The sequence below is a fragment of the Hoplias malabaricus genome, chromosome 14 (genome assembly GCF_029633855.1).
Source record: "Hoplias malabaricus isolate fHopMal1 chromosome 14, fHopMal1.hap1, whole genome shotgun sequence".
NCBI classification, from domain to species: Eukaryota; Metazoa; Chordata; class Actinopteri; order Characiformes; family Erythrinidae; genus Hoplias; species Hoplias malabaricus.
The window spans coordinates 30,300,263-30,325,993 of record NC_089813.1 but is presented as its reverse complement, the minus strand read 5'-3'; the positions used below and the strand labels follow the sequence as shown (position 1 = coordinate 30,325,993).

At 41.4% G+C, this 25,731-nt stretch overlaps 1 protein-coding gene across 5 annotated transcripts in view; it reads left to right on the top strand.

Moving 5' to 3' along the window:
* The window catches only part of elavl4 (ELAV like neuron-specific RNA binding protein 4), a 94,708-nt gene extending 69,365 nt beyond the window's left edge, over positions 1–25,343 (top strand). For all 5 annotated transcript variants that reach the window (XM_066644742.1, XM_066644744.1, XM_066644746.1 and 2 more), the window contains 4 exons: positions 4,640–4,793; positions 16,275–16,500; positions 18,489–18,527; positions 21,820–25,343. In XM_066644742.1, the coding sequence (XP_066500839.1) occupies positions 4,640–4,793; positions 16,275–16,500; positions 18,489–18,527; positions 21,820–22,147 (747 nt within the window). In that variant the 3' untranslated portion in view covers positions 22,148–25,343. The remainder of the gene's footprint in view (positions 1–4,639; positions 4,794–16,274; positions 16,501–18,488; positions 18,528–21,819) is intronic.
* The last annotated feature ends 388 nt before the right edge of the window (positions 25,344–25,731 follow it).

Here is a 25,731-nt window from a genome sequence, read left to right as displayed (position 1 = left end):
ACTCAGAAAATTAAAACTATGTGTTCTCCCTGTATCTGCGTGGGTTTCCTCCGGGTGCTCCGGTTTCCTCCCACGATCCAAAAACACATGTTGGTTGGTGTGAGTAAACATGTGTGATTGTGTATGTGTTGTCCTGTGAAGGACTGGCGCACATTTCAGGGTGTGTTCCCGGCTTGCCCCCAGTGATTCCGGGTAGGTTCTGGACCCACCGTGACCCTGAACTGGATAAGCACTTACAGATAATGAATGAATGAATGAATAATTACTCCTTTCAAAGTGTAAGGAGATTACACGACTTACTACTCCATTACTACTGCTGCTCATTTCACTTTATTGTTCCTAAAATCCCACACGCGTCTGCACCAGCTGACAAGCACTAGGGAAAAACAATAGTTCTTACTTTTTATAGAAACTTGATCAGAGTCACTTTGAATGCTTCCTGCCTTTGAATAAATCACAGACATTTATACTTTATAATTCTTAATATTAAAATGATGAAAATGCACGCTGTTTGAAAAAACAAGAAACTCAGGTAGGAATCTCAGGTTTGCTTTGCTTTCTTCAGGACTTTAGGATCATATTGGCATGATGAGATGCTTTGACATATGAGTCATAGTTTTAATGCTGTCAGGTTGCTTAGATTTATGACTGAAGCCATGTAGTCAGCTGTTGCATTTAGCACATACACACAAATGGTGGAAAAGCACAGGCACTGGAAATGTAGATATATAGAGGATTGGAAAGCTGACTGTATGATTATTATAGTATTATTTGTATTCATTCATTCATTCATTGTCTGTAACCCCTCATCCAATTCAGGGTCGCGGTGGGTCCAGAGCCTACCCGGAATTACTGGGTGCAAGGCAGGAACACACCCTGGAGGGGGCGCCAGTCCTTTACAGGGCGACACATTCACTCACACCCACGCACCTACTGACACTTTTGAGTCGCCAATCCACCTACCAACGTGTGTTTTTGGACTGTGGGAGGAAACCGGAGCACCCGGAGGAAACCCACGCGGACACAGGGAGAACACACCAACTCCTCACAGACAGTCACCCACAACCTCTAGGTCCCCGGAGCAGTGTGACTGTGACACTAGCTGCTGCACCACCGTGCTGCCCATTTTTTGTATTATTATTATTATTATTAATAAAAGTATATTAGTGTGATTCTACACTGCATTATTACATCAACACTAGAGTTCATTAAGTTGAAGTGGAATTCACTAATATTGAACATCAGTGAACGAGTCCTTAGCTGTACTGTGTGATAAGCCCTGCCTTGCTAACGCAGTTAGATGAAGTTCAGTGGTAAAGGTGTGTTTTCTACAGGCTTTATTTGGACATAACACCCAGCGAATCACATTGAAGCAGCTCGACATTATGTCTTACAGGGTTAAAAATACAGGGATGAGAAAGGAAAGGAAAGAAACAGTGAGAGTCTCACCCCTGATCTCCACTCTCACTCACAGGTGGCATCCTGTTCCTCACACACACACACGCACACACACACACACACCTTTCTGCCTTCCTGGCACGTTTCTGTTCACAGCACAACTCTAGCACTGCCTTCCGATCAAGGTGTGAGAGGAAAAATCCTACTGAGGGCACAAAGAGCAGAGCCACGTGCTGAGAAACACACACACACACACAAACACATCACTCTTTCTCACATGTACACACACTCATACTCATTTAGATATACACACATTTTTCTGAGTAACATGCACACACACACACACACACACACACACACACTCTCACTGAGTCCTCACAGGCAGACAGTGTGTTGATAGAACTGACATCTGGAGCTGCTTGACGTGCAAAAAAAATGAAGAGAAGGATAAAAAAGACAGTAAGAAAAAAATCAAATGAAGGAGAAGAAGAGCAGAAGGCAGGGTGAAGAGGCTGCCAGGGCTGCGTGCCTTTTGCCTTCGCACTTTAACTGGATTTCAGGAGATTACTGCAGAATGTCTTTGCGTCTTCATCTCACTGTTTGTATTACTGTAACAGCATTTGATGGCTCTGGAGCCCAAATGTCAGCAATGATGGAAACATGGAAGGCAATGGCTGCTTTCGCCGCTAATAGGAAGGGATTACATTGACTCGAGCGTCTAAAGGACACAGACAGAACCATCTCTCCATCGTAAATTAAGACTGATCTGTTATAATGAGCCTGGGAGGAAGGGGTGAGATGAGGGAATCAGCGGGAGCAGTGGCTGTCTGTGATGGTGCATTCCCACTCAAAAATGAGAACCTACATGCAATGAAGTGTTTATAATATCATATTCACAGTTTAAATGGCTCTTGGAGTCGCTGATTCTTCAAACATTAATTCACAATTTTGTTCTTCAAAGAACCATGCATGGAAATGTTTGCTTGTTGTCAAGTGGTTGTTTTTCCAAGCCTTCACTTCAAGCAAATCTTTTAGGCATCTGTATTTTAAGAGTGTGTAGCTGTATAGTCATTGTATGGGGATTTTAAACTGAATCAAAGGGGAAATAAATATAAATACAGTTTATTCACCACAGTTGTGGTGAGAGGGACAAGACATGCAAAACCATCTCACAAAGTTATTTCTTGTCGTTTTGAGTTTTTTTTTTTTGCCTAAAGCTGTAGACCTATCACAATGGCTTTTTTTGTGATCAATATATTATCCCAAAAAACATTGTGATAAATGATATTATTGTCATTTTAAGACCATTTCATGCCACTGATGTAATGATAAAATAAGAGCATAATAATGCATTAACACTCCTTTAAAGAGCAGTGATTTTTTAGCAAACCATTGGAATCCCAAATAAATAAACCATCAATAAAATGCAACCAATGCTTTTAAACAAAATAACATAATGGCTCCAGAACAGAGACGCCAGAGAAAACCAGAGAATAGAACAGATGGCCATCTTCATGTGAAAACGATGGCAGTTAAAACAAGGGGCGATACTGAGGATCAATGGAAGATACAGTGGATCACATTATTGATCATGTATTCTACAAAAAATAAGCTGATAAGGTCATTTCTATGACAGGCCTATGAAGCGGTATAGTTTTAATTCCATTTTTGCTGGCCCAAATGTGTCGCATCTGACTGCTATGATTGACTTTCTTTACCCTTTAATTGCCTTTTATATATCCAACTGTCCTTCAAGATAAAGATTGACTGAGGGTTTCACATATGCCTTGAAATTCATTAACATAGATACTTGATACTAGAAGTCACAAACCTAACATAAGCTAAAGCTGTAATTGCTCTGTTTACGTTAGTTATACGTAGACTTGCAGGCCCTATTACTGCACAGGCTTTGAGTCTTTCTACACTTTCCCCAGGGACAACTCTAAACATGGCAGTTTCTGCAGTTTATTGCACTGTTCTCCATTAATCATGTGACTCCTCAGTGCTGTAGCTGCATGTATGAGGTTTGCAACAGACATCAAATGAAGAAAAAAGCCCTGTGAATTTGTAAACCACAACAGTGGTAACAAACAGATGTGAAACTCAGAACTGTGATGCACATGCACATGTCCTAACTCCTGAGGCCGCTGATATAGAGATTTTATTAGATTAATTTGATTGAATTTAAAAGCCATCTCCAGTGTCTCAGAATGTTTAAACAAATCAACCCTAAAATGTATGGCTTATCCAAAGTGACTGTACTTCATGTAAGCAACTGGCTATTGTACGCGAGAGGGTAATATACTGTGACAAAGTTGAAATGAGAGTGTGTCAGAAAGTGAGTGACATGGAGAGAGAGAGGCAGGGTGTGTGTTAGAGTGAGGGGAGCTGTCCAAGGTGCTACTGAGTTTGACAAGTTGAGGAGGGTGAGAGCATATTGTGTTCGTGTATGTGAGAAAGAGGAATACTGAGTGTGTGTGTGTGTGTGTGGTGAGACAGAGCTGTAGATGGTTTGGCTCTCACTGCTAGTACAAACAGAAGGTTCCAGAGTGTTATTCACCACAGAGAACTGCCAACCTCTATATCTCTCCCTCTTTCCCTCTCTCCTACACATAGCACCATGTTCACACCTCAGTGTGTTGGGGAGCACTGTAAATAAACTCTAGTGTGAAGTGCTTTTGGTGAACTTTTTCAGTCAATTTCAAAAGCATAATGATGCATTGTCTCAGTCCATCAAAAAGGATTCATAGAGAATGAACTAATTATTAATTAATAAAAGATTATTATTTGTCATACAGATGTATACAGCTGAGATGTATGCAGCTTAAAATACAAACATATAGCACTTAATGGCATGCAAGTAAACACTTAGTGTACTCAGCGTTCTCCTCTCAGCGTGCTTATAACTGATTTACAAAATACTGACATAAACAATAACATACACATTCAAAATGTCCTCTACAGTAACAGGTTTGTGCATTTTTAAAATTCTTTTGATGTCAACATATAATAAAAACACGGCCATGATGTTATGTTAAACAGCAAAAAATGTTTAAATATCTATGTTCGGAACACCAACATATTCATGGTACACACTGAAGCTGTGCTTGAGAGTGAATGTCCTTGCTTATGCCTGTGAGGCATGGAGAAAACTCAGAGCACAACACAGAAGTGTTCAGGAAGAGCTGTATAATATTCTGATACTTGTGTGTGTTCTGTGTGTGTGTGTTTGTTGTCCCAGGTGTCATACGCACGGCCCAGCTCAGCCTCCATCCGTGATGCTAACCTGTATGTGAGTGGACTGCCTAAAACCATGACCCAGAAAGAGCTGGAGCAGCTCTTCTCCCAGTACGGACGCATCATCACTTCCCGCATCCTCGTCGACCAGGTCACAGGTACCTAAAGGGTGGCTTTACACGCATACCACACCCAAACCTGCTTCATTTCATTCAGCTTAACTTTAAACGTCTATATATCATTCAGCTTAACTTTAAACGTATATATCACTTTATCTATTGGATAAACACTTTTTACGGTATGAATGCATAAATACTTAATGGAAATAAAAAATATATCCCTAATATTCTTTTCTAACAAAATTGCATTCAATGCTGAGCTGGGGCTCCTGCTCAATCTGGCAACCCTGAACAGCTCTGGGCAGCTTGGTAGACAGACAGCTAGCTGACGTGCTCTCATTTATTCTGACTAATGAATGCAGCTGAGAGCGTGCTTGTTGGCAAGCGTAAATAACTCAATATGATCATAATTTGATTTTGTGAAATCTATGAACTGCAGGAGCCTGTATGGGTGCCCTCACTTCAGTTCCTCACTCTCATAACTTACATATTACTTATATTAACATATTAACATCTTAATAAACGTTATTAAATCACAGACAGCACTGCAGCTCCTCTCAAATGTAGTAGAGAACACAATACCACTGCACAGCCCAGTGCTGGGGAGGAGGATTTGAACATGGACTGTTCACATGTGTCATTCATTTCCTGCTTTCTGTCGAGAGATTACAAACTACAATTCTGTGTCCACAATGAATGCACATCAGAAACGGCTTTAAGGGGCAGTCTGCAAACACTTGGACATATGGCTTTACACTAGCACAGAACTCATTCTGTTTTATGGGTACTCTTTATTCTTCTTTTTTTAGGTCAGGGTATATTTTGTAGTCTCTCTCTCTCTCTCTCTCTCTCACACACACACACACACAGGCAAGTGTGAGTGTTTTTAATACAGAATCCTCCAGTATGGCTTACATTGCATAACTAGCTCAGTTAGCTCTGTTTCATAGGATCTCCTCCCCTGCGGCACACGACACTGTTCTGCCTAATGTGCACTGATGGAGCAGAATGCCTGTTTAAACACACACTGGCTCATCTGCCAAGACTCAACAACCAGCCACTATGCGTGTGTGTGTGTGTGTGTGTGTGTGTAGGCATGTGTGTATGTGTTTGACCACAAAAAATGTACCATGACCTTAGGAAGTGGCAAATAACAAATGTAAATCCAGGCCACAGAATAAGTGTATTTTTTTTTCCTCTCTGTTCTGAAGCCAGGCACATTCCCTGCATCTACCTCACCTTCTGGCAGCATCATAAATAAATCAGCTAGGATATAAATGGTCATGGAACTGAATTTCTTACGCAGGCAGTGGAACAATACTTTTCAAACGCCTGCATATTTTATAATGTTATTTGCCATGCAGACAGTGGCACGTAAGCCACAGTGTATTGCATGTTCTAAAGGTGCCGATTGCTTTTTTCTTTGCTCAGGAACAGTGGGTGCTCATATTCACAGTCACACACACATGCATACACACTGGAACCCTCAGATATTCACCATGCTAACGTCCCTTGTACACATATTTACATAGGTACCCACTCCAACTCTTACACATTCCCCTCACACATATACTGTACTGTGTAAAAGTTAGAGATCTCCCTGCATTTATGTATTTTTTATTTAATGTAGTTAATACAGAAGATTTTCTTTCCCAGTGTCGGGGGAAAAACACACACCCCAACAGCTAAATATAATGAAATTGCCTATAAGTAGTTAGTACATATTGCAACTTATAGGAGGATTTACTTGTTTTCAAATCTTAGACATTGCTTATATTGTTTGCTTGTTGTGTGTCAGGGATTCTTACACTTTTTTTCACAGTGCAGCCTTTACAAGGGTGACAAACATTTCACAACGCCCTGTTTCACACTAGTTTTTCAGGGACTACAATACAGCAAAGCTAAATCCATCATTTATATATTACAAATGCATCAGTCAGTCAGTATTTTTATGACACCGCGAATACAGAGCTATACATAAAACCCATGTTAATCAATTACAGAGGACAGGTGAGGCAGCAGGAACCAGTAGTGGCACACACTGTAGTTTCACTTTCATTTCTGTCTCTGGCTGCTATAGAACATGTGTTAATAGTGAGGTAATAAGGAATGATGATTGGTTGGTGGGTCTACACAGGATAACTATTAATATGTGTCATGGCTTCCAACAACCCCTCCATCCACCACTGCTCTGAGAGGGCTGCATATCAGTTGGCATCAGGATATTCTTTGTAGAACCATACTTCCTACCCTCTGGGACCATGTTGACGACTCCAAGGGCTTCACAGCCCCTATGTCCACTTTTTGCTCACTATGTCTAGTGTTTTTATCCGTTCAGACTCAGTCATGAGGTGTAAACCATGGATTTTTTCAGCTCTGAAGCAAGAGTAAGTTTGAGTTCAGTTTTTTCCTTGGAATTTGGAATCATTCTCTAAACCCAGGTTTTTTGGAGGGTTTTTAAAACGTATTTTCCTTCACTGTGCTCTTTCTGAAATTTCTCCTGAAAAAGAATAACTTGCTTAACAGCCACTTTGACTGTGAGTTACATTAAGGAAGTGCGGTCTCTAAGTTTTGCTTTCTGACTTTTACTTAATTAGCAACTCTACAAACTGCTGCACACAATTATTTTCAAATATCTCTCTCTCCCACACACACACACACACACACACACACACACAAACATATTTAGCACTGATATGCTCAGATATTCACCCTGTCAACACCCTTCATTAACATGTATATAAACACATAACATGCATATTTACATTTTCCCCCTTTTTACCAGTTTTAACCCCCCACCTCCCCACACACACGCACACACACACTCCTCTGACAACTCAGCTCCTGCACGGCCGTGTGAAGTCTCCCCTGGGGCAGTGGGTCCGCAGGAGGAATCTTAATGACTAATTAAATCTGAGTTGCCGGTGATTAAGAAACAAGGATTTTTTTTTTTCCCAAGCTGTAGAGAGCTGAGTGCTGCCATGTCTGCCCTGCCCTCCACACAGAAAGAGAAACAGAGCATTTCCCACCAACCTCTCAGTAACCATCCAGGGTTGTGCAAGTGTTGTGTGTTTGGATAAGAAAAATAATGAACGTGAAAAAGAAACAGGAGAGATATTGAAGATCTGATGTCAGGAAAGGCTTATGGAACTACTTTTAGCTCCTACTTTCAATTCCTGAGAGCCTAGACAAGTCATTCTTCAGCAACATTCCACCCACATAATGCCACTTATATAATTCTATAATTAACTACTGGTCATTGGAGGGTCAATGTAGGCAATTTATGGACGGAAATTCAGCTGATATATGTTATGCACATATATTTATACAGTTATTTGCTAAATGAATGGTCAGAAAATTAATTTCATGCACACATTGAACTAAACAATTAGGATGTGCAGTGGTCGTGGAATCAGCTTATTATCTATATATAACCCTTTAAAGAATGTTTTCTTATAACGTATAGGACAACAGTGGGCTACTATACTGAAAGGTGGGTTGTAAAACCACCTGAAGAATGGCTAAACCGTCCTTAATATTTAGTTCTACTGGAACTTAAACAGCCAAAGGGTAGACTTGCCTACAGTACTGTAGAAGATTAGCAGATTATGTAAATGAAAAATACTGGATATCTGCATGGACTCTGAATTCCCATTTTGGTGTATACCTACCGAATACGTAACACGTACCCTGCTACATCTTGTAAGCCTTTAAGGCAATAGCAGCTACTCCATTCTTCCTGCTGACAAGACAGAGCAGAGATTTCAGTTCATTGTGTGAATCCAGAGCGAACACTTGAGAACTCAAATTAGGTCTTTTCTCAGCCTGAGCAAACAGTGATGCAAGCAAGTCTCATTCAGTAGAGGAGGCTTCAGTTTGGGCCTCATCAAAGCAATGTATATTTCAATCAGTCTAAAACTCACCAGCGAAGCTAAAGTTTTCACTTGTGTCAACACACACAAGAAAAACACATTTTCACAGACCCAATAAAAAATTCTACATTATTGCTATACAGCGTCTGAAGACTGAGCTCACATTCAAAATATAATCAAAAATTAAACAGTGTTAAAAAAGAACGATGATCATTGTTGACTCCAGTATTTTTGTATTAAAAACATAGTAAGGAAGAGAAATACAGAGAATTTTAAATGACATCCCAATAACTCTCATGTACTTACTGTAAGGCTTATACATTTATTTTTAAATGCCGTAAACACGTCATAAATAAATATAAATGTAATAAAACTTTACTCTTATATCACTTGTCGAAACTTACAGCTTAAAAAAACTCTTTATTTGGTTTGCAGTGAAACCAACAACCAAAAAATGAAATGTGTTTTTGAAAATAGCCAATGCATTTCATTCATTCATTCATTATCTGTAAGCGCTTATCCAGTTCAGGGTCGCTGTGGGTCCAGAGCCTACCTAGAATCATTGGGCACAAGGCGGGGAATACACCCTGGAGGGGGCGCCAGTCCTTCACAGGGCAACACACACACACATTCACTCACACCTACGGACACTTTGGAGTCACCAATCCACCTACCAATGTGTGTTTTTGGACTGTGGGAGGAAACCGGAGCACCCGGAGGAAACCCACGCAGACACAGGGAGAACACACCAAACTCCTCACAGACAGTCACCCGGAGGAAACCCACGCAGACACAGGGAGAACACACCAAACTCCTCACAGACAGTCACCCCGGAGCCGGAATCGAACCCCCAACCTCCAGGTCCCTGGAGCTGTGTGACTGCGACACTACCTGCTGCACCACCGTGCCGCCCCAATGCATTTCATTATGGCCAAAATATAGAATATATTTTATTGAATTCTACCGCTGAGGTATCTCCGTGCACTAATGACTTTATTCACTTCTATAGAATTACATTACATATTAGAGTGAGGGTGATCATTTGTATCCTTATACCCATAACTCCCCCAGAGAGGGAGTGTATCTGTTCTTTCTGTATGGACTGTTTGGGTAAACAGGACAGAGCCGAATTGCACTGTAACTCAATTTCTGTAAGCTTAAAGAGGCAGCATTAGCTCACGCTGCTGCGGAGCCACTTTGAGCTATAACATTAACGAGAGTGAAGTGTGATGTGTGCATGGCTTTGATCAATAGTTAAATATTCAGAGCAGCTCTTGAGCCTGGCGCAGAGCAGTCAATACGTGTCTCTCATCAATGAGAGCAAATACAATTGATCCAGAGTGTTGCCTCTTACAAGCTGCTGTTCTTTAGAGAAAATCAGTCGCCTTGACACTCCTCGCCTCTTCTAAAACATCCCATCCTTTGCTTTTTCCTCTCGTCTTATTTCCCTCCTCCCTTTGCCAAACAAAGAATCTTTTCTTTTTTCATCCTCATCTTTGTGGTGCAGGAGATGGCCCTAACAGTGAAGGTTAAAAACAAATAAAACCTAAAAATAAAACCTGAACATCCTTCACCACAAAGCAGATACAGCTTTAATAAGAGAAGGGACTTTAGAGGCTTATGTGTTAAATTTAAAAGAGCAGCGTGACCAGCAGCTCAGTGCAATGAAGGACAGATTCATGCAAAAAGAGACAGGTTTGTTTTCATAGTGTTTGGACATGGACTTTTGTGTGAATTTTTTTTTTTTTTTTTGAAAAAAAAAAAAAAACAGTACGTACAAAAGTGACCCATATTATATTATTATTTGGATTTGGATTTTGAATCACTGCTGATCCTAAAGCAGTGGTTCCCAGACAGACCCTGAGTGCTCCACATTTTTGCTTCATTTCAATGTTTCAGGAGAAAATTCATGGAATGTAATGGTTCTATAAGGACCTGTTATAAACAGTGTTCTCAAGTTGTTTTCAGTGGATGGTTCTTCACAGATGTTAGTGTTGATACTACACATGTCCAGGGTCGTGTGGTCCTGGGTTCCTTTGGGTGCTTTGCTTTTCTCCCACCACATGAAACCTCTTGTTGGTAGGCAAACGTGCTGTGTGACATTGTGTGTGTGTGTGTGTGTATGACTTGATGATTGTGTGATGCCCTAGGATGGATTGGCACCCTGTGCAGGGTGTGTTCCTGCCTTGCGCCTGATATATTTGTGTAGGTTTTGGACACACTGCAACATTGATCAGGTTACAGAAGCAGTAACAAGACATATGACTGCCTGTATGTACTTACTGGATAATGTAATATGAATATTTTAATCCAGTCCCTATAAATTAACCTTAAAAGAAATTGTTAAGTGGTTTCAGTTTTTTTTTTAATACAAACAAAGCCAGGGCTATTTAACTCTTTCTCACGCTATGGGTTTCTCCTGGCCATTTTTTGTCCTGAAAACATATAATAACAAACATATAAACACACACTGAGACACACTAGCACTGTGCCTTGCCCTTCCATTACATGAGGCCAAGCAGATGGATTATAGTTTGTGTGCAGCAATAGAAACGAGCAAAGAGCAGTTCCCCTCTTCAAAGTCCTCCATAACCAAGGCTTTTCAAATGCCATCCGCAGCAGCGGCGGCTAAACTTTCCTGCTCTCACTCTGATTAGACTCGTGCGACGGTGTGAGGTGGGCCCTCCTCCTCCCCCTCCCCCACAGTGATCTGTTTAGCACATGAGCTTCATAAATGTTCCATACAGTTGGCATAGCCACTTAAAAGTGAGTGAATGAGAGACAGCAGCAAAGCGCTTAAGTTCAGAAGGAAGAGAGAAAGCTTTCATTAACAGCCGAGCCTTCAGATCTTCTCTCTGTTCCCAGAGGATTTTTTTCCCTCGCTCTCTCTCTCACTCTTTTCTCTGGTGGAGAGTGCTTTGTCAGGGGGGTGTAGTTGTGTTCTTGTGCTGTGGGTATGTGCTCTCTCTCTCTCTCTCTCTCTCCCTCTCTCTCTCTCTCTCTCTTTCTCTCTCTCTCTCTTTCTCTGTATGTCTGGGTTATTATTAAACCACCTTTCTCCCACACCACGCGTGCTGTGCAGAGATAAGTACAGGTAGAAAAGTTACATAAGGCAGCAGGTGATTACCAAGAGAATAGTGCCGTTAACCGGCACATTGTGGCCGTAACTCTGCTCGGCTGGTGATAAGTGCTGAAAGGAGCCACAAAGTGCCCGTGTCTCCAGTGTGAGCCTGGGCGCTGGCTTTGTTTAGCGAAGAGCGTTTAAGACACGGCGGGCTCATTATGGTAATGCTGGAAAACCGAGTGCCTTAAAGCAGAGTACAGCATTTACATTTTTTAACCACTGAACAGCAGCCACCTGATTCTGGCCTTTATGCACCACCTGACAAGCCCGTGATGGATGGTTGGTTTGGCCACTAGATTCACTGCTGTAATGACCATTGTGAGCACTATTCCCAACAGAGCAAACACAGACCCATCACGATTCAGTTACAGTAGCCCGAGAGGCGTTGGCCTATTCTCAGCCTCAAACTGAAAGCCTGCCTTCAAGAGTGAATCTGCTTTTTAAAGCAGAAAGAAAAGTAAAGTCTAGCTGCAGTTGGCCATCTTCAAAATCTTTTCAAAAAAGCTTTTCCTGATCCACATTAGATAGTAAAATGTTTTGTACAAGGTTATGCATTGGCTTAGCTTCCCAACCTATGCTTAGTATAAAGGACCACATATAGCGAGCTAACACACACTGAAAGAGAAAGTCGATGTGTAAGACACCAGTGTAATCTGAACAGGAAATGAGGTACCTATAGAATACCTTTCCCAGTGTTTATCCTAGCCTAGGGTCAATGTTTGTTTTAATTTGTTTGTTTTAATGTTTGTCCCAGTAGACAGCATTAAAATTGATAGGAGATAGTGATACCACTTTTCTGTTGAAGGACACCTATATACACACGCTGAAATCTTTCATTGTCAGATTTTTTCTCTCTCTAAACATATCTATGCTTTAAAATGAGCTATTGTCAATGAAGCAAATCACTGAAGATGAGCATCTGGCAGTAGACTATAAAGCTCTGACGGTACAAACACACTACTATACCACAAGAAGGAATGAATAGCTAAGAAAATCAAAATGACTGCCAGTGTGCGCAATTTCTGGTTAGATTTGTTACGGGATTGAATTGGATTTATTGTTTTTTCATTCCATTAATCACTTTTAATCACTCACTTTTATTAGAAATGCTTCATGATAATGGAATCTTATTGGTGTCCGCAGATATTTCTTTTAAAATTGGACCGATGTTTCGAAATCCTTAGCTGATAATGTAGTGATTATACTCCATAAAAGCAGAATAATGATAATGAATAATACTGAGTAGCTGTGCTACTCTGCTGCTGTCTGGGCTTCATTTATTTACTGCAGTTTGTATTTCTGTTTCTCGGGTCACTCTTTCTATTATAAATATTGATGTACATGAATAATAGTGAATATACTGGCAGTCTCCTTAAGGAAACTACATCCCTGAATAATACTAACAAGTCATTGCTGTTTGTATGCTTTGGTTCACAGGTAAATGTGTGAGCATTTAAACAAGACCAATTTCACTTTAATATGAAAAGATTCTCACACATGACCTTCATCATGACCTTTGGGCTACGCTGACCTATTCTGATTGTTACCACCCTTCACAAATGAAAACATGCGATACATTGAACCAAACATCACCACGTTCACGCACATACAACACACGCAAGATGCTTTAAGCTTTCGAAGATTTCTAATAGATTTTGGCCTTTGTTGGTCTTCGTTACAGTTCCCCTGTCATATTTTTTTGGTTCTGGAACTGTAGTATGTTACACTTCACAGAGACAGACAGAGGGAAAAGTGTCATCGCGTCTTATTGTTTGTCTGTTCTACTTTCTAAGGAATCTGTGTTGACCTCGGTTTCACTCAGCAGAAACCAGGGAGGCAAACCATGCATCGTAAACTGTGCAGAATAATGCATGGGCTTGCTTTATTTCTGCTTTTCTTTCTGTCAGACTAATTAAAGTGAGCAGGTTGTGGGAAGGCTGGGAGAGAGAAAGGAAAAGCTGTCAGGGATGATGCCGGCAAAGAGAGACAAAAAAGAGCTGCAGCGAGAGAGAGAGAAAGAGGGTGTGTTATGCAGAGACAGGTTGAATGAAAGCTTGTTGCATTGAAGATATGTGTGTACAAATGTTTGCGCCGAGAGCTGCGTATATCAAAAGAGTCTGATTTGAATAGTAAGACAGCAGTAACAGTAAGACAGCAGTAACAGTAAGCCGCAGCCATAGAACCCCAAAATATAATCTGTCAATAAGAACCAGAGGCACGGCATTGGAAGGTGAAGTGACAATATAAAAATGTGTGTGTGTGTGTGTGTATGTGTGCTGCTGCCAGGAAATGGATACACATGCACACGGTTACTCTCACACACACATACGTACAAGCAGTGTATTATGCAAATGGTCCTCTAGGCAAGTCGTCTCCCCGCTCACCTCCCTGGAACAGTAGGAGCCATCTCATTAAAAAGCAGCCCAACAAAAGGCCTCCAAGCCAGCCAGGCTCTTTTAAATGTTACTTTCAGGTGGCGGTCAAAAACATTGCCTAGGAAACCACAGAAATGTCACCGGCACGCGGCATGCCATGCGGTAGCGTGTGGCCGTCAGCTTATGCAAGCCGCACAGCTTGAGATGGAAGAGGATATGATACGCTCACACATAACTGGGAGAACAATCGCCGTCCCCTCACACACACTCCATTTCCACACCAGCAGGCAGCGGTGCCCCTATACAATATCTCCATCCTCTCGTGAAGAAAGGAAAACAAATTACATGTCTGCCTGACAGCGGCGGAATGCGGGGCAGCCAATGAAGTCGCACCGTTTGCTCACGGCTCATTTGCATAATGTGACACCGGCAATAGCGACCGTCACACATGGACCGCACATCACTGTCATCCACTATTTCCAACATCAAGTCACATGTATGGCTTTTCTATCTCCGTATAAAGGGATTGTGTTCAATGTGTGTGTGTGCGTGTGTGTGTGTGTGTGTGTGCACGTCTCTCTAAGCAAAAGTCAAAGTGAGTGCCCACCAGCTACATGCAAACTATAGCCCGAAGTTCTTAGTTAACCCCAAGTGGCTTCACTGAACCAAGCCTTTTTTAAGCTTCCACTGCACAACACCAGCATTCTGTTTTTGTCTTCCATCTAAACATCTTACGATAATTCTGACATGGTGCTTAACATGAGGGACGTCTCTGACTCCCCAGAAAAACCCCTTTACTTCTTGTCACTCATGTTTGTGTTGGTGTCATAAAACTGTCATTGCACACCTGGTACTGGAGCAAATCTACCTCAGATAACCTGGCCAATATCAACACGGACCATAGTTTCATTTACATTTTCACATTCACATACACAGTTATTGAATGTTTTTATGAGGTATATGATGACTCTATATTTGTTACTTTAGTGTAGTATAGACTAAAGTCTTTTAACGAGTGTTAATCATTCAGATTTTATAATGTATCTGTTGTTTTCTTGCTGAAGGGCTCCAGACTGAACATTTCATAAGTCCCAATATATTTTTTAACATTATTGTTGCCTTTGTTTATATTAAACAGCCATAATATAATCAGCAGTTTGGGTTATTCTGTCTATGAGTAGTTTATTTATAGGAGAGGTATTGGTAAGAGCTTCACAGAAGAAAAAATATACTGTATTATTAATTATAAAATATGTCTTCAAGTGAATTTACACCTGAAGATGTAGAACAAAATTCATTAGAACATGTCAGATCTTTTTTGTGAGAAGTACACACTGGAAAGAACAACTGCCCTCTCTGTGCATCACAGTTATACAGGAAAACAAGGTATGTCATAATTTATGAAAATATACTGCAAAACTCCAAAGTAAACTTAGCTACTATAGTATTTTAAGGCCCACATGTTAAAAAAATAAATAAAGATTTTGAGAATAAGGTTTTATTATTTAAAGATTTAAGCCGTAATATTTCAAGATTAAATTACTGGACCCCAGATTCTCAAAATATTGTTAGCAGAAAAACTCTACTGCATCTCTAAACAACACAGTTCTTGATTATAATTGGATTTCAGTATTTAATAACAGGAAAACTGTGGATTTTGATCCTTAATAACCTTTATGACACGTTTTTTCATCTGGCCAAGTTTGTTGTTGTGATTAAACCTCAGTACATCATGTGTAGTTATGTTTTAGAATCTAGTTCTTTTTGGAGATTCAATACCTGTGCCTTTCAATTAGAAGCAGGTTTTCTTGTGCCTAACACGCTCTACCATAAAACAAAATGTAGATGCGTAAGTAGAATGAGATGCCGTCAGGTAATCCACTGACATTCTCAAAATATTACAACTTAAATCCTTAGGTTTCGAGTGGCCCTAAAACACCATCATGGAAATCAAGGAGGGCAAAGCATTAAGCAAGTAGTCCACTGACTGACAATGCACCAACCACAATAACATCTTTCACAGACACTAAGTGTCCCAAAAGAGCTAGTGCACTAATCTGGAGCCCTGTTTCTGTGGTTTTGAATCTTAAATTTAGAATCTGAATCTAAACGTAACCTCTGTGATGTTTATGCTGTGCTGGCCCTTCAGGTGGCTCACGCGGGGTGGGCTTCATTCGCTTTGATAAGAGGATAGAAGCTGAGGAGGCCATCAAGGGTCTGAATGGACAGAAGCCCTCTGGCGCAGCAGAACCCATCACAGTGAAGTTCGCCAACAACCCCAGTCAGAAGACCAGCCAGGCCCTGCTCTCCCAGCTCTACCAGTCCCCCAACCGCCGCTACCCTGGCCCCCTGCATCACCAAGCCCAGAGGTTCAGGTAAAGCCAGCCTTCCAGGCTGCAAACTGTCACGTCTTCACTGACAATATGATAGCTAAACAAGTAAAATGTAAGATGTCTTTAGAGTCTGATTTACACTGTGAATCCAAATATTATCAATTTGGTGGTTGCTCCAATATCAGAAAGGTAGACAGAATTTGTAATGCAAATGTACTTTTGCCTATATTGGCTGTGGAGTTCAATATAAGCTTGTAGGACACTAGAAAGTGTTAAAGTCTTAAACAGGTAGCACCCCTGCAATTGAAACAAGTATGTACATGACAAAAAGAAGGACTGAAGGACTGTTTATAAGAGACAGTGGGGTTCTGTCGTTCACAATGTCTCCATGACAAATTTGTTTCTACAAACCACCATTTCTTCATCCCACCTCCATGCCACAAGTCACACTGAACAATTAGCTAACAACACAGGGTATATAGCCTGTTAACGCCTAAGTATTATAAAGCAAATGGAAATTAGTAATGTTATGCTAAGTGTCATCCACTTTAAATACCATTTGCTTGTTTCTTCTACATTCATAATCTGTTCAGTTGTACCATCTAGGCACTCAGAATCATGCATTAACACAATTCATGCTCAGAAATTACACGAGTACTGTAATGCTAATGATAGTAATCAGTAATTAATTCCTCATACATCACAAACAATTATAACTGAATAGAAATGAAAAAGATGTCTTTACATTTGCATGAATTCCGTGGCCACGCAGAGGTGCCATTGTGTTGTGTTTGTTTGGGGAGATGGTGTGAAAAGCCACAGACACAGCCAGACTCGGCTCAGATAGGCCTGCAGATGTCTCGTACACAGAGGCCCGCTCTTGCACCTCAAAGCCCCCTCTCCAATTAACTCATTTACCCTCGGTGCAACCTGCTTGGCTAATTGGCTAATTGGCGCCTTAATGATGCGGCACATTGAATGCCCTGGTTTTGGTTCCACGGCAGAGCCTTTTTTGTCAAGCTGACAGAGTAGAGCCCCCAACTTGTGAGCACAGAAAGTTTGCCTGAATGTGTGTGTCTCTGCACATGACGGGATATGAATATTTGTGAGGAAAAGTTGGGCCTGAATTGCAGGGAAGTGTTAATTAGCCCTGTCGGCCATCTTGACGAGGCTTAATAGGACGCAGGACAGGGGCAGGCCATGTGAGGGATGGAGGTCTCGGAGTGGCCAAACAGACGGGGACCCAAAACGAGAGTGACTGATGAGGATGAGGGGCTAATGCACCGGCCCAGCGGGTCACCAGGGCTAATGAAGAGACTAGTGAAAGAGAGAAAGAGACAGAGAGACACCTCTATTTAATGTTCCATTACATTCTGCCTCAAACTTCATTCAAATGTCATTTTAAATTACTGAACTTTTCACTCTCTTTAAAAGGCGCAAAACCCTGGAGACCGCGTTTCATTCATACCACCAGCATATCATTTTTACATGATCCTGCACATGACATGAATTCATTCTTTGATAGCTAATTGTTTGATATTGGTGAATTCCCTGTGTGCCACAGTCCCTCAAACCAGTCTGTGAATCATCTGTCACAAATACAAAGCCATTACAATGACAGAACTCAGGAAGAGAAATAATATGTTCATCATTCAATTGCTGTATTATATTGAATTTCACCTCTGAGACTCCATCCACCAATATATCAACCAAAAACTGTATGAAGTCATAACACTGCTAGACCCTCCTCCTCTGCGTGGCCGTAGGCTGCGTTAGCAATGACGCTGAGTCTGTTTGGCACTAGGTAGGCGTTGGATCGGCCTGCCAAATTAATGTTAGCACTGCTGCTAGCCTTGTAGTTTGCTAGCTTAGTGATTGACTCTGCAAGATGCCTGATGGGGCTGAACAGTGTAATGGCCCATTGCTGGATGGGCGTCTTCCTTCAGCGACGCAGGGCTGTAGCATTAGTTCCATTGAGTGAGTAGACCATCTGCCTGGCATTAACCCCAGAACCCTCCTTCTCTTCACAGGCTGGACAATTTGCTTAATATGGCCTATGGCGTTAAGAGGTAATTAAACTTCACCGAATGCCAGATGTCCATGTTGACAAAATGATTTCTATCGTTTTTTTGATTCTTCATTTTCTGAAAAATCACTTACATTCCGTTCAGTTCAAGGTTTTTTCCGTCGCTTAAGTTTGATTGTTTTTACTTGATTCTGCTTGATTTCAAACCACCAACCACTCTAGTGCTTATAAAAAAAAATCCAGATTATCTTTCATATTTTCTAGTGTTGAGTATGCATTATTTGATTATGATGACTGCAGAATTTTGAGTTTTGTATCATGTTTGGTATTTTCTGTGTTTTATTATGTGTAGCCCTTGTATGGAGGCATGGTTTTATAGGATTCAGGGGCTCGATCCCAAACTCCGCTGAGCTCAGGATCTCCACAGGCATTCACCACTGTTTCAAACTTGCTTAAACCTCTAGGCACCATGTTTCAGTTAAGATCTATCCCCCACACAAATGATAGAGGTGTTACTGCAGTCGCAATCTGGCTGCTTGCTCTTTTTATTTCCATAGCAGTTTTAGACATATGGCTGGGGGAAGCAACTGAAAAGCTGTTAGAAACAACAAAAATGCTTCAGGGACCAGTGCTGGCCAGTGAGTCTCATTAAATGATTCATGCTATTTTAACATAAACTCCTACCTCTGCACCTTTAATGTTCTGTCCTATTTTTGGACGAGGAGGGTAAGAGTGAGGCGGAGGGGGGTGAGAGTTTACCTGGATCCCTGCAGGAAACGCTGTGTTTCACTGCAGGTAGTGCAACCTCTGAACACCTGGGCTTTGCTCATGTGCTGTTTGCTTTTGTGCCCTTGTGGAAGTGTAGTGAGAAAATGTCTTTTGTATATGTGAAAGAGCTTATGACACTGTGCTGCATATTTTTGCATCCTTTCAGGACTAAAATGGAAAAGGTATAATGGAAGGTGTCAAATTGTTGCAGTGCAATATTCTCTCTTTTTGGGTTGAAAAATGTAGCCTATTACATTGAAAAAAAAGTAATTTGCTGAATTCACTTCACTGGAATCCAAAGCCTAATGTACATTAACACAATTAATGTCTAAAGAACGGTGTCGATGTAGGTTAATATCTCTCATTCATGCAATAATTTTGAATGAAGTACATTTAGTTGATTTAATTTAAGCCCAGTGGTTTGCCACATATTCTCACTTACCTTTGAAAACTAACATTGGCTGCTACAAGAAAATACAGAAAGTCCCATGCGCCTGTTAGAGGGTTCAGCTAGCTTCACTGCTCTCTACCTGGCCAGATAATGTGTTCAGCATATCCAGACACTGCATTCGGAAAAGGAAGAAGGGAAAAAATAACAAATTACAAAGCCACAAGGTGAATCTGATGAACCCAGACAATGAAGCAAGATATGCAAACAAGGCAGAGAGCATCTGAAGCAACAGCAGCGAGACAAAAGCACGCCGATTATTTACTCAGAGTGCCATTAGCTGTCACACTGGCGAGGAGGGCCATGCGCACAAATCACACGCGCCCGTCTTACTCGAGAGGGAAGCAAGAGGTCGGATGGAGGGTGGGAGGGTGTGGGGGCTTTGTGCAACATGAAGCACGTGGTGGAAGGTAATTAACAAAGAAAGAAGTGAGCAGCGACGGGCGAAGGTGGACAGTATACAGCAGAGCGGGCTGGCTGCAGGTCAGCTGCTTGTTGCTATGCAACTCCTTTGTCCAACTGTTTTCCCTTCGGTCGGAACGAGGAACAGACCAAACCGGAGCGCACATGGCCTGTGCTCAAACAGACAAGAGCCATCTCTTTAAAAGTACACTGGCCGTCACACGCTCGCTCGCTCGCTCACTCACTCGCTCTCCCCGCAGATGACTGGCATCCAAATTACCATGCAGCCATTTTTCCCCCTCGCTTTTTCTCTTCCTCTCCTCGCAACCTTCTTCTCCAAGATGAGTAATGGTGCCGGATTCATTATTTACACAGAAACACGCCATAATTGAAGTTATGAGATGGTTGCTTGTCAGCTAACGTAAAGTGAGCCGATGTGCAATTATACTCCTCGTTTGCATAATGAGACACGGCCGACGCAGCACAAAAGATGGTGAGGAAGGGGGAGAGAGGGAGGGGGTGTGGGAGAGACAGACGTGCCGACTTTTGCCAGGACGCGGCAGCTAAAGCGCAGATGAAACGTCTGAGTAATTCTTGGCAAAACTAGAAGCAGGGAATCGGCCAGCCCTGTGGCCCGCGCAACGTTATCGATCACAGTCATACACTGCGGAGACACTGAGGGTGTGGGTGGAATACACTCTGTTCCCCACGCCAGAAGAGCTCCAAAGTACCTCTTCCATTTTCCACCCGCTGCTCACCGCTTCCCCCTCGATACGCAACCCATGCAAGCCCCTTCCATCCCCCCCACCCCAAGTGTATGTATGTATGTATGTATACGTATACATCCATACATACATACAGACTCACATTACCCTCTTGCTACCAACAACGGCTTCGCTAGAGCCGTCTCGTCTGCAGCAAAGCGGAAATCTCAATTAAAGCAGCCCCCAATAATGCCTATAGTCATTCCTGGAGAGGTGGCATATGAAATGAACCTTTTATCCAATTTACCTTTTATTTAAAGTGGAAATTTCCTTTAAGCGGAAAGGCAATTAACTGAAGTCAACTGAGCATTCAAATCTCTGTATCAAGAGAAAGAAAGGGAGGGGGGGTGAGAAAAAGGAAAGATTACAAGAAGAACGAAAGCAGATTTACTCAGTTGCATTCTAAATCTCCCATGAATTCGAGAGGTATTAATGTGACGAGTTCCTGCAATTTAGTTTCTCCAATAGATCCACTCAGGAAGACAGTGAAAGAAAGAAAGGAGCGCTGTGTCTCGGGCGCCAGCGCGAATGGCATTTTCATACAGCGCTCCCGCGGTCTACAGTACAGCCTTTTCAGACTGCACACAAAAAGCCACCAGGCGCTTTCCTTTCAGCACCAAACAGATATTGAACAGAAACTTGAAATCATCTTAAATCAAGAGCGATAGATTCAAAAGACGCTAACGCTGCAGAGAGACGGTCCCCGTCAGAGACAGCTCGCACGATTAGGATGAAGTGTAGGCGAGCTGGTGCAGCTTGTAGAGCTAATGTGATGTTCTAATGTGCCACTGATGTTCTGCAACTTCATGCGTGAAACTGGTGTGAAAAGCTAGGGTCACTCAATGATGTTTGCATCCACACTGCAAAGCCAAGTCCTCTAAAACATCTCTCTCTATCTCTCTCTCTTTCCCTCTCCTCTCCGCACCCCACTCTCTCTTTCTTGTCATCTTCAGGTTCTCTCCCATCACCATAGATAGCATGACCAGTCTAGTAGGGATGAATATTCCTGGACACACCGGCACGGGCTGGTGTATCTTTGTCTACAACCTGTCTCCAGACTCAGACGAAAGCGTCCTGTGGCAGCTCTTCGGTCCGTTTGGCGCTGTCAACAACGTCAAGGTGATCCGCGACTTCAACACCAACAAGTGCAAGGGGTTCGGTTTCGTCACCATGACAAACTACGACGAAGCGGCCATGGCCATCGCCAGTCTGAACGGGTACCGGCTGGGTGACCGTGTATTGCAGGTGTCCTTCAAGACCAACAAGACCCACAAGTCCTGAACTCCCTCCCCCACTCTTGTGTAGCCCCATAAAAAAACACCACTACTAACAAACACCCACCTCAGCCCACACAGCTAGCCTACTCCAAACAGGAACACAACCAACCAACAAACCAACTAAAGAGAACTGGATATGGCTTATAATATACCTTTGGACCTATAAGCCAATGTTGCCTAAGTATTACAGAAATTGAAAAATGGAAAATATTAATGATTTGGAAGACCTGTAAGTGGTACAGGCATTCTGTTGTATATCCTTTGCGTTCTTGTGGTTGTTTCTTTGTTTTCTCTTCTCTGTAAAACAGTAGCAAAACCAGTCCGCCCTTATTTCAAAGAAGAGAATGTCCTTCTTTAGATTGAACTCTCGGTCTTGATTCAGGTTTTACCTTTTGTTCTCTTTTGAAATCCGGATCCACTGTCGTTAGTATAACGCCTCCCTGGGAAGAGAACGGGAGGGGGCTCTTTTTAAAGAAAAAAAAAACAATCGGTGATCATTCATTCATTTGTTTTGGTGTATATTATTAAACCCCCCAATTAAATTGACAGGGATGACGCCATCCCTTTTCTCTAATGCAGAAGAAATTTCTAACATTGTTTTGTTTTGTACTGCAAACAGAACACATGTCTTTCCTCACGAGGGATCGGGAGACAGGGAGAGGGAAGGGATGGGTTAGCATTCCTGTTGACGAAAAAAAAAAACACACACACACACACTGTTGCCAAAGAGAAAATCTCTTTGCTTGAAAATGCGTTTAGAAAAAATGAAAAAATAAAGAGAAAGAAGATCTATTTTTATAAATAATGATTAAAATAATAATTATTGAAGAATTTTTACAAGAATCTGGATTTGAAAAAAAGAGAAAAATATTTTGACTGGCTAATTAGGGGTTGGGGGGAGGGGTCAGGTGCCACCTTGTCTTGTTCGTTCTGCCGTGGTACTTTTTAGGATCAAAGGTTGTTTGTTTTTCGGGGAGAACCAGATTGGCAACGGTTTTGTAGACGGATGGTTTTATCAAGAGATGCAAATTCAGGCAGGTAATTTTTCATAGCACGTAATTGTTCAACAGCGATACCCAATAGGAGAGGGATAGGGGTCTTCCCAGGCCTAATGCATCCTTGTAGTCAAGAGCCCAATGTAAGGCCACACATCGTCCACTCGTTTTCTTTCCATCATCAGTCTTTGGAATATCAGTAACGCATACACACATTTCTCCATTTAGAAAGCATAAGTTCCTTTCACTCTGATTTGGTGATATTGCATTTGAGATGTACTTCCTTTAGCGATCAACCGTAGGTGCTATATTACATGGTTCACATATCTTAAATATCCAAGTTTGTTGTTCTGTGTGTTCTTTAGAGAAAAAAGAAACTTCGGTGTTGGCATTAAATTGAGCTGCTGTTTTCATTTTGTTTCTTTTAATCGTTGGCCCCATCTGGTCCAGTCAACTCTGCTGAGAAAGCCAGATGAGCAAAATTTGGGCCTTGTAAGAATCACTTAACGAGTTTTCTTTGGCTTGCTGACATATAGGTTACTTGCTGAGTGTACAGCGTTTGTCAAAATTCAATGATAATTAGCTAGTTTTGTTAGTCTAGTATTTGTTTCCTCAAAGGATCTATTACAAATGTGTCTTACTTTGTTGTGTACAAATAGATGATATATAGTCTAAATTTGTTTTACAATATCTATATCTATGAGTTGTCACTGTTTTTTCGTTCAGGCTTGTCTTTTTTCATATGAAAACTTTATGAAGTGATGGTTCAGTTACTTAGAAAACTCGTGAGGAATCCTGTTTAATATGTTGTCATGTCGCTTGTGAAAAAAAAGAAAAATTGGATTCAACTTTTTTCTTTTTTCTTTTCTTTTCTTTTTTAAATTCTGTTTAACGCTGCGGCAAAAGAAACTGGACAAAAAAGCTTCTTGAAAATATGTATTTATTTATTTATTGATCGATTGATTGTTTCATTGATTAAATTATTTATTTATCTTGATTATTTATTTATTTGTTTGTTTGTTTGTTGTTATGTTGTCTGTGTTTTTGTGTGATTCTGGTACAGGGAGGGGGGTGTTTCTGAGCTAAAGGGAACAAACGACTAGGGGAGACGCTCTTCCATTAGTCCTGTGCACTGAGAAATTTTAGTACGTTTGTGCTTTGTACCAATATATCAAAATTACAATATAAAAAAGTTTAAAAGTCAAAAACGAAAAAAATGTCAAGAGGGTTGGTGAGGCTCTTCCCTTATTACTAGAAACAGTTACTCGCTATGCATAACCTAGTCGATAGTTAAATTTGCTATTGCTTTTTTCTTGTCTTGTTAAACATAAATCTTTAAATCTTTTTCAATAAAGTTTAGTCTTAATAGAATGTTATAACAGTTGTTCTGGTTCAATATAACCTGTGATAAGTTTGTGTAGTTTTAAAAGCCGCTTCCCGCCCTCCCTCCACACACTACCGTTGCTTTGTGATCCAACTTTATGCAAAAATGTGGGTCTGGAACATAATTTTCTCATGGATTTTTATGGCATCCAACATTTTAGGCTCTGCTGCCTCGATTTGATTATTATACTGTTTGTCCGTTGTTTTAGTAGAGGACTCATTGCATTGGACCTATCAGTGGAGAACTCAGTGTAACATTTTACCTTGATTTCCACGGATTCTACCATTTGCATACGACATCACAACTCCAAAAAAAACAAAGCATTGACGCTGATTGTACTGGTTGAAATAAAATAGCTATAGAAGATGAATATTTGATAGATGACACCCATTATATATTTTCTAAGATATAGTCTATTTTGAGAGGTAAATTTAGTGAATGGCTCTATGAGAGTAGGGAATCAGCTCATGTTGAGATAGAACTGCTGTGAATGTTGGAGATCTTTAACTGCTTAGCTACGCGCACTCATACGCACTCGTCCGCCTTTTTGGCTACACCTCCGCCATCGCTCCATCCTCTGCTCCGTCTGCTGGGCGGTAGCACCTCCCTCCTCGAACCCCACCACAGGTGGCAGTTTGAATTATGCAACGACCCCAGTAGAATGTTGTTCTGATGTACGAACTAATTTCCTACATCACTTCTCCTCTTCGCTCATGACATCACCCTCCGCGAGTCTGTGCATGACTGTGAGCGAGCGCTTTTCAGTGAGTGTGTGTGTGAGCGTATGTGTGTGCGTGTGTGTGTATGTGTGGGATGTGGGATGTGGGATGTGGGATATGGGGTGGGGGTGGGGGTGGGGTGGGGTGGGGTGTGTGGAACATGGGGCCATGCCTCCACGGTACGTGCCCAAATCGCTGTGGCTCACTTTCTCCCCTTGTAGCGCCTTATAGTGGCAGCCTGCCAATAGGAAACCAACAGCCAGTAGTGTAGGAGGGAAGGCCAAGTGAGGAACAAGGCTCTTGTCATTTTTCATTTTCTCCTGAAGATGTGTTTGTTTACTATCTGAGAAATCTATAAATCTTTAAAGACAAAAAAGATGAAAAAATGTTCACTGGACCAAGCTGGTCTCTCCTACTTATGTTATTACTTAACTATCAATTATTGATTATTGTTATTATGATTACTCTTATTCTTATTATCCTTATTCTT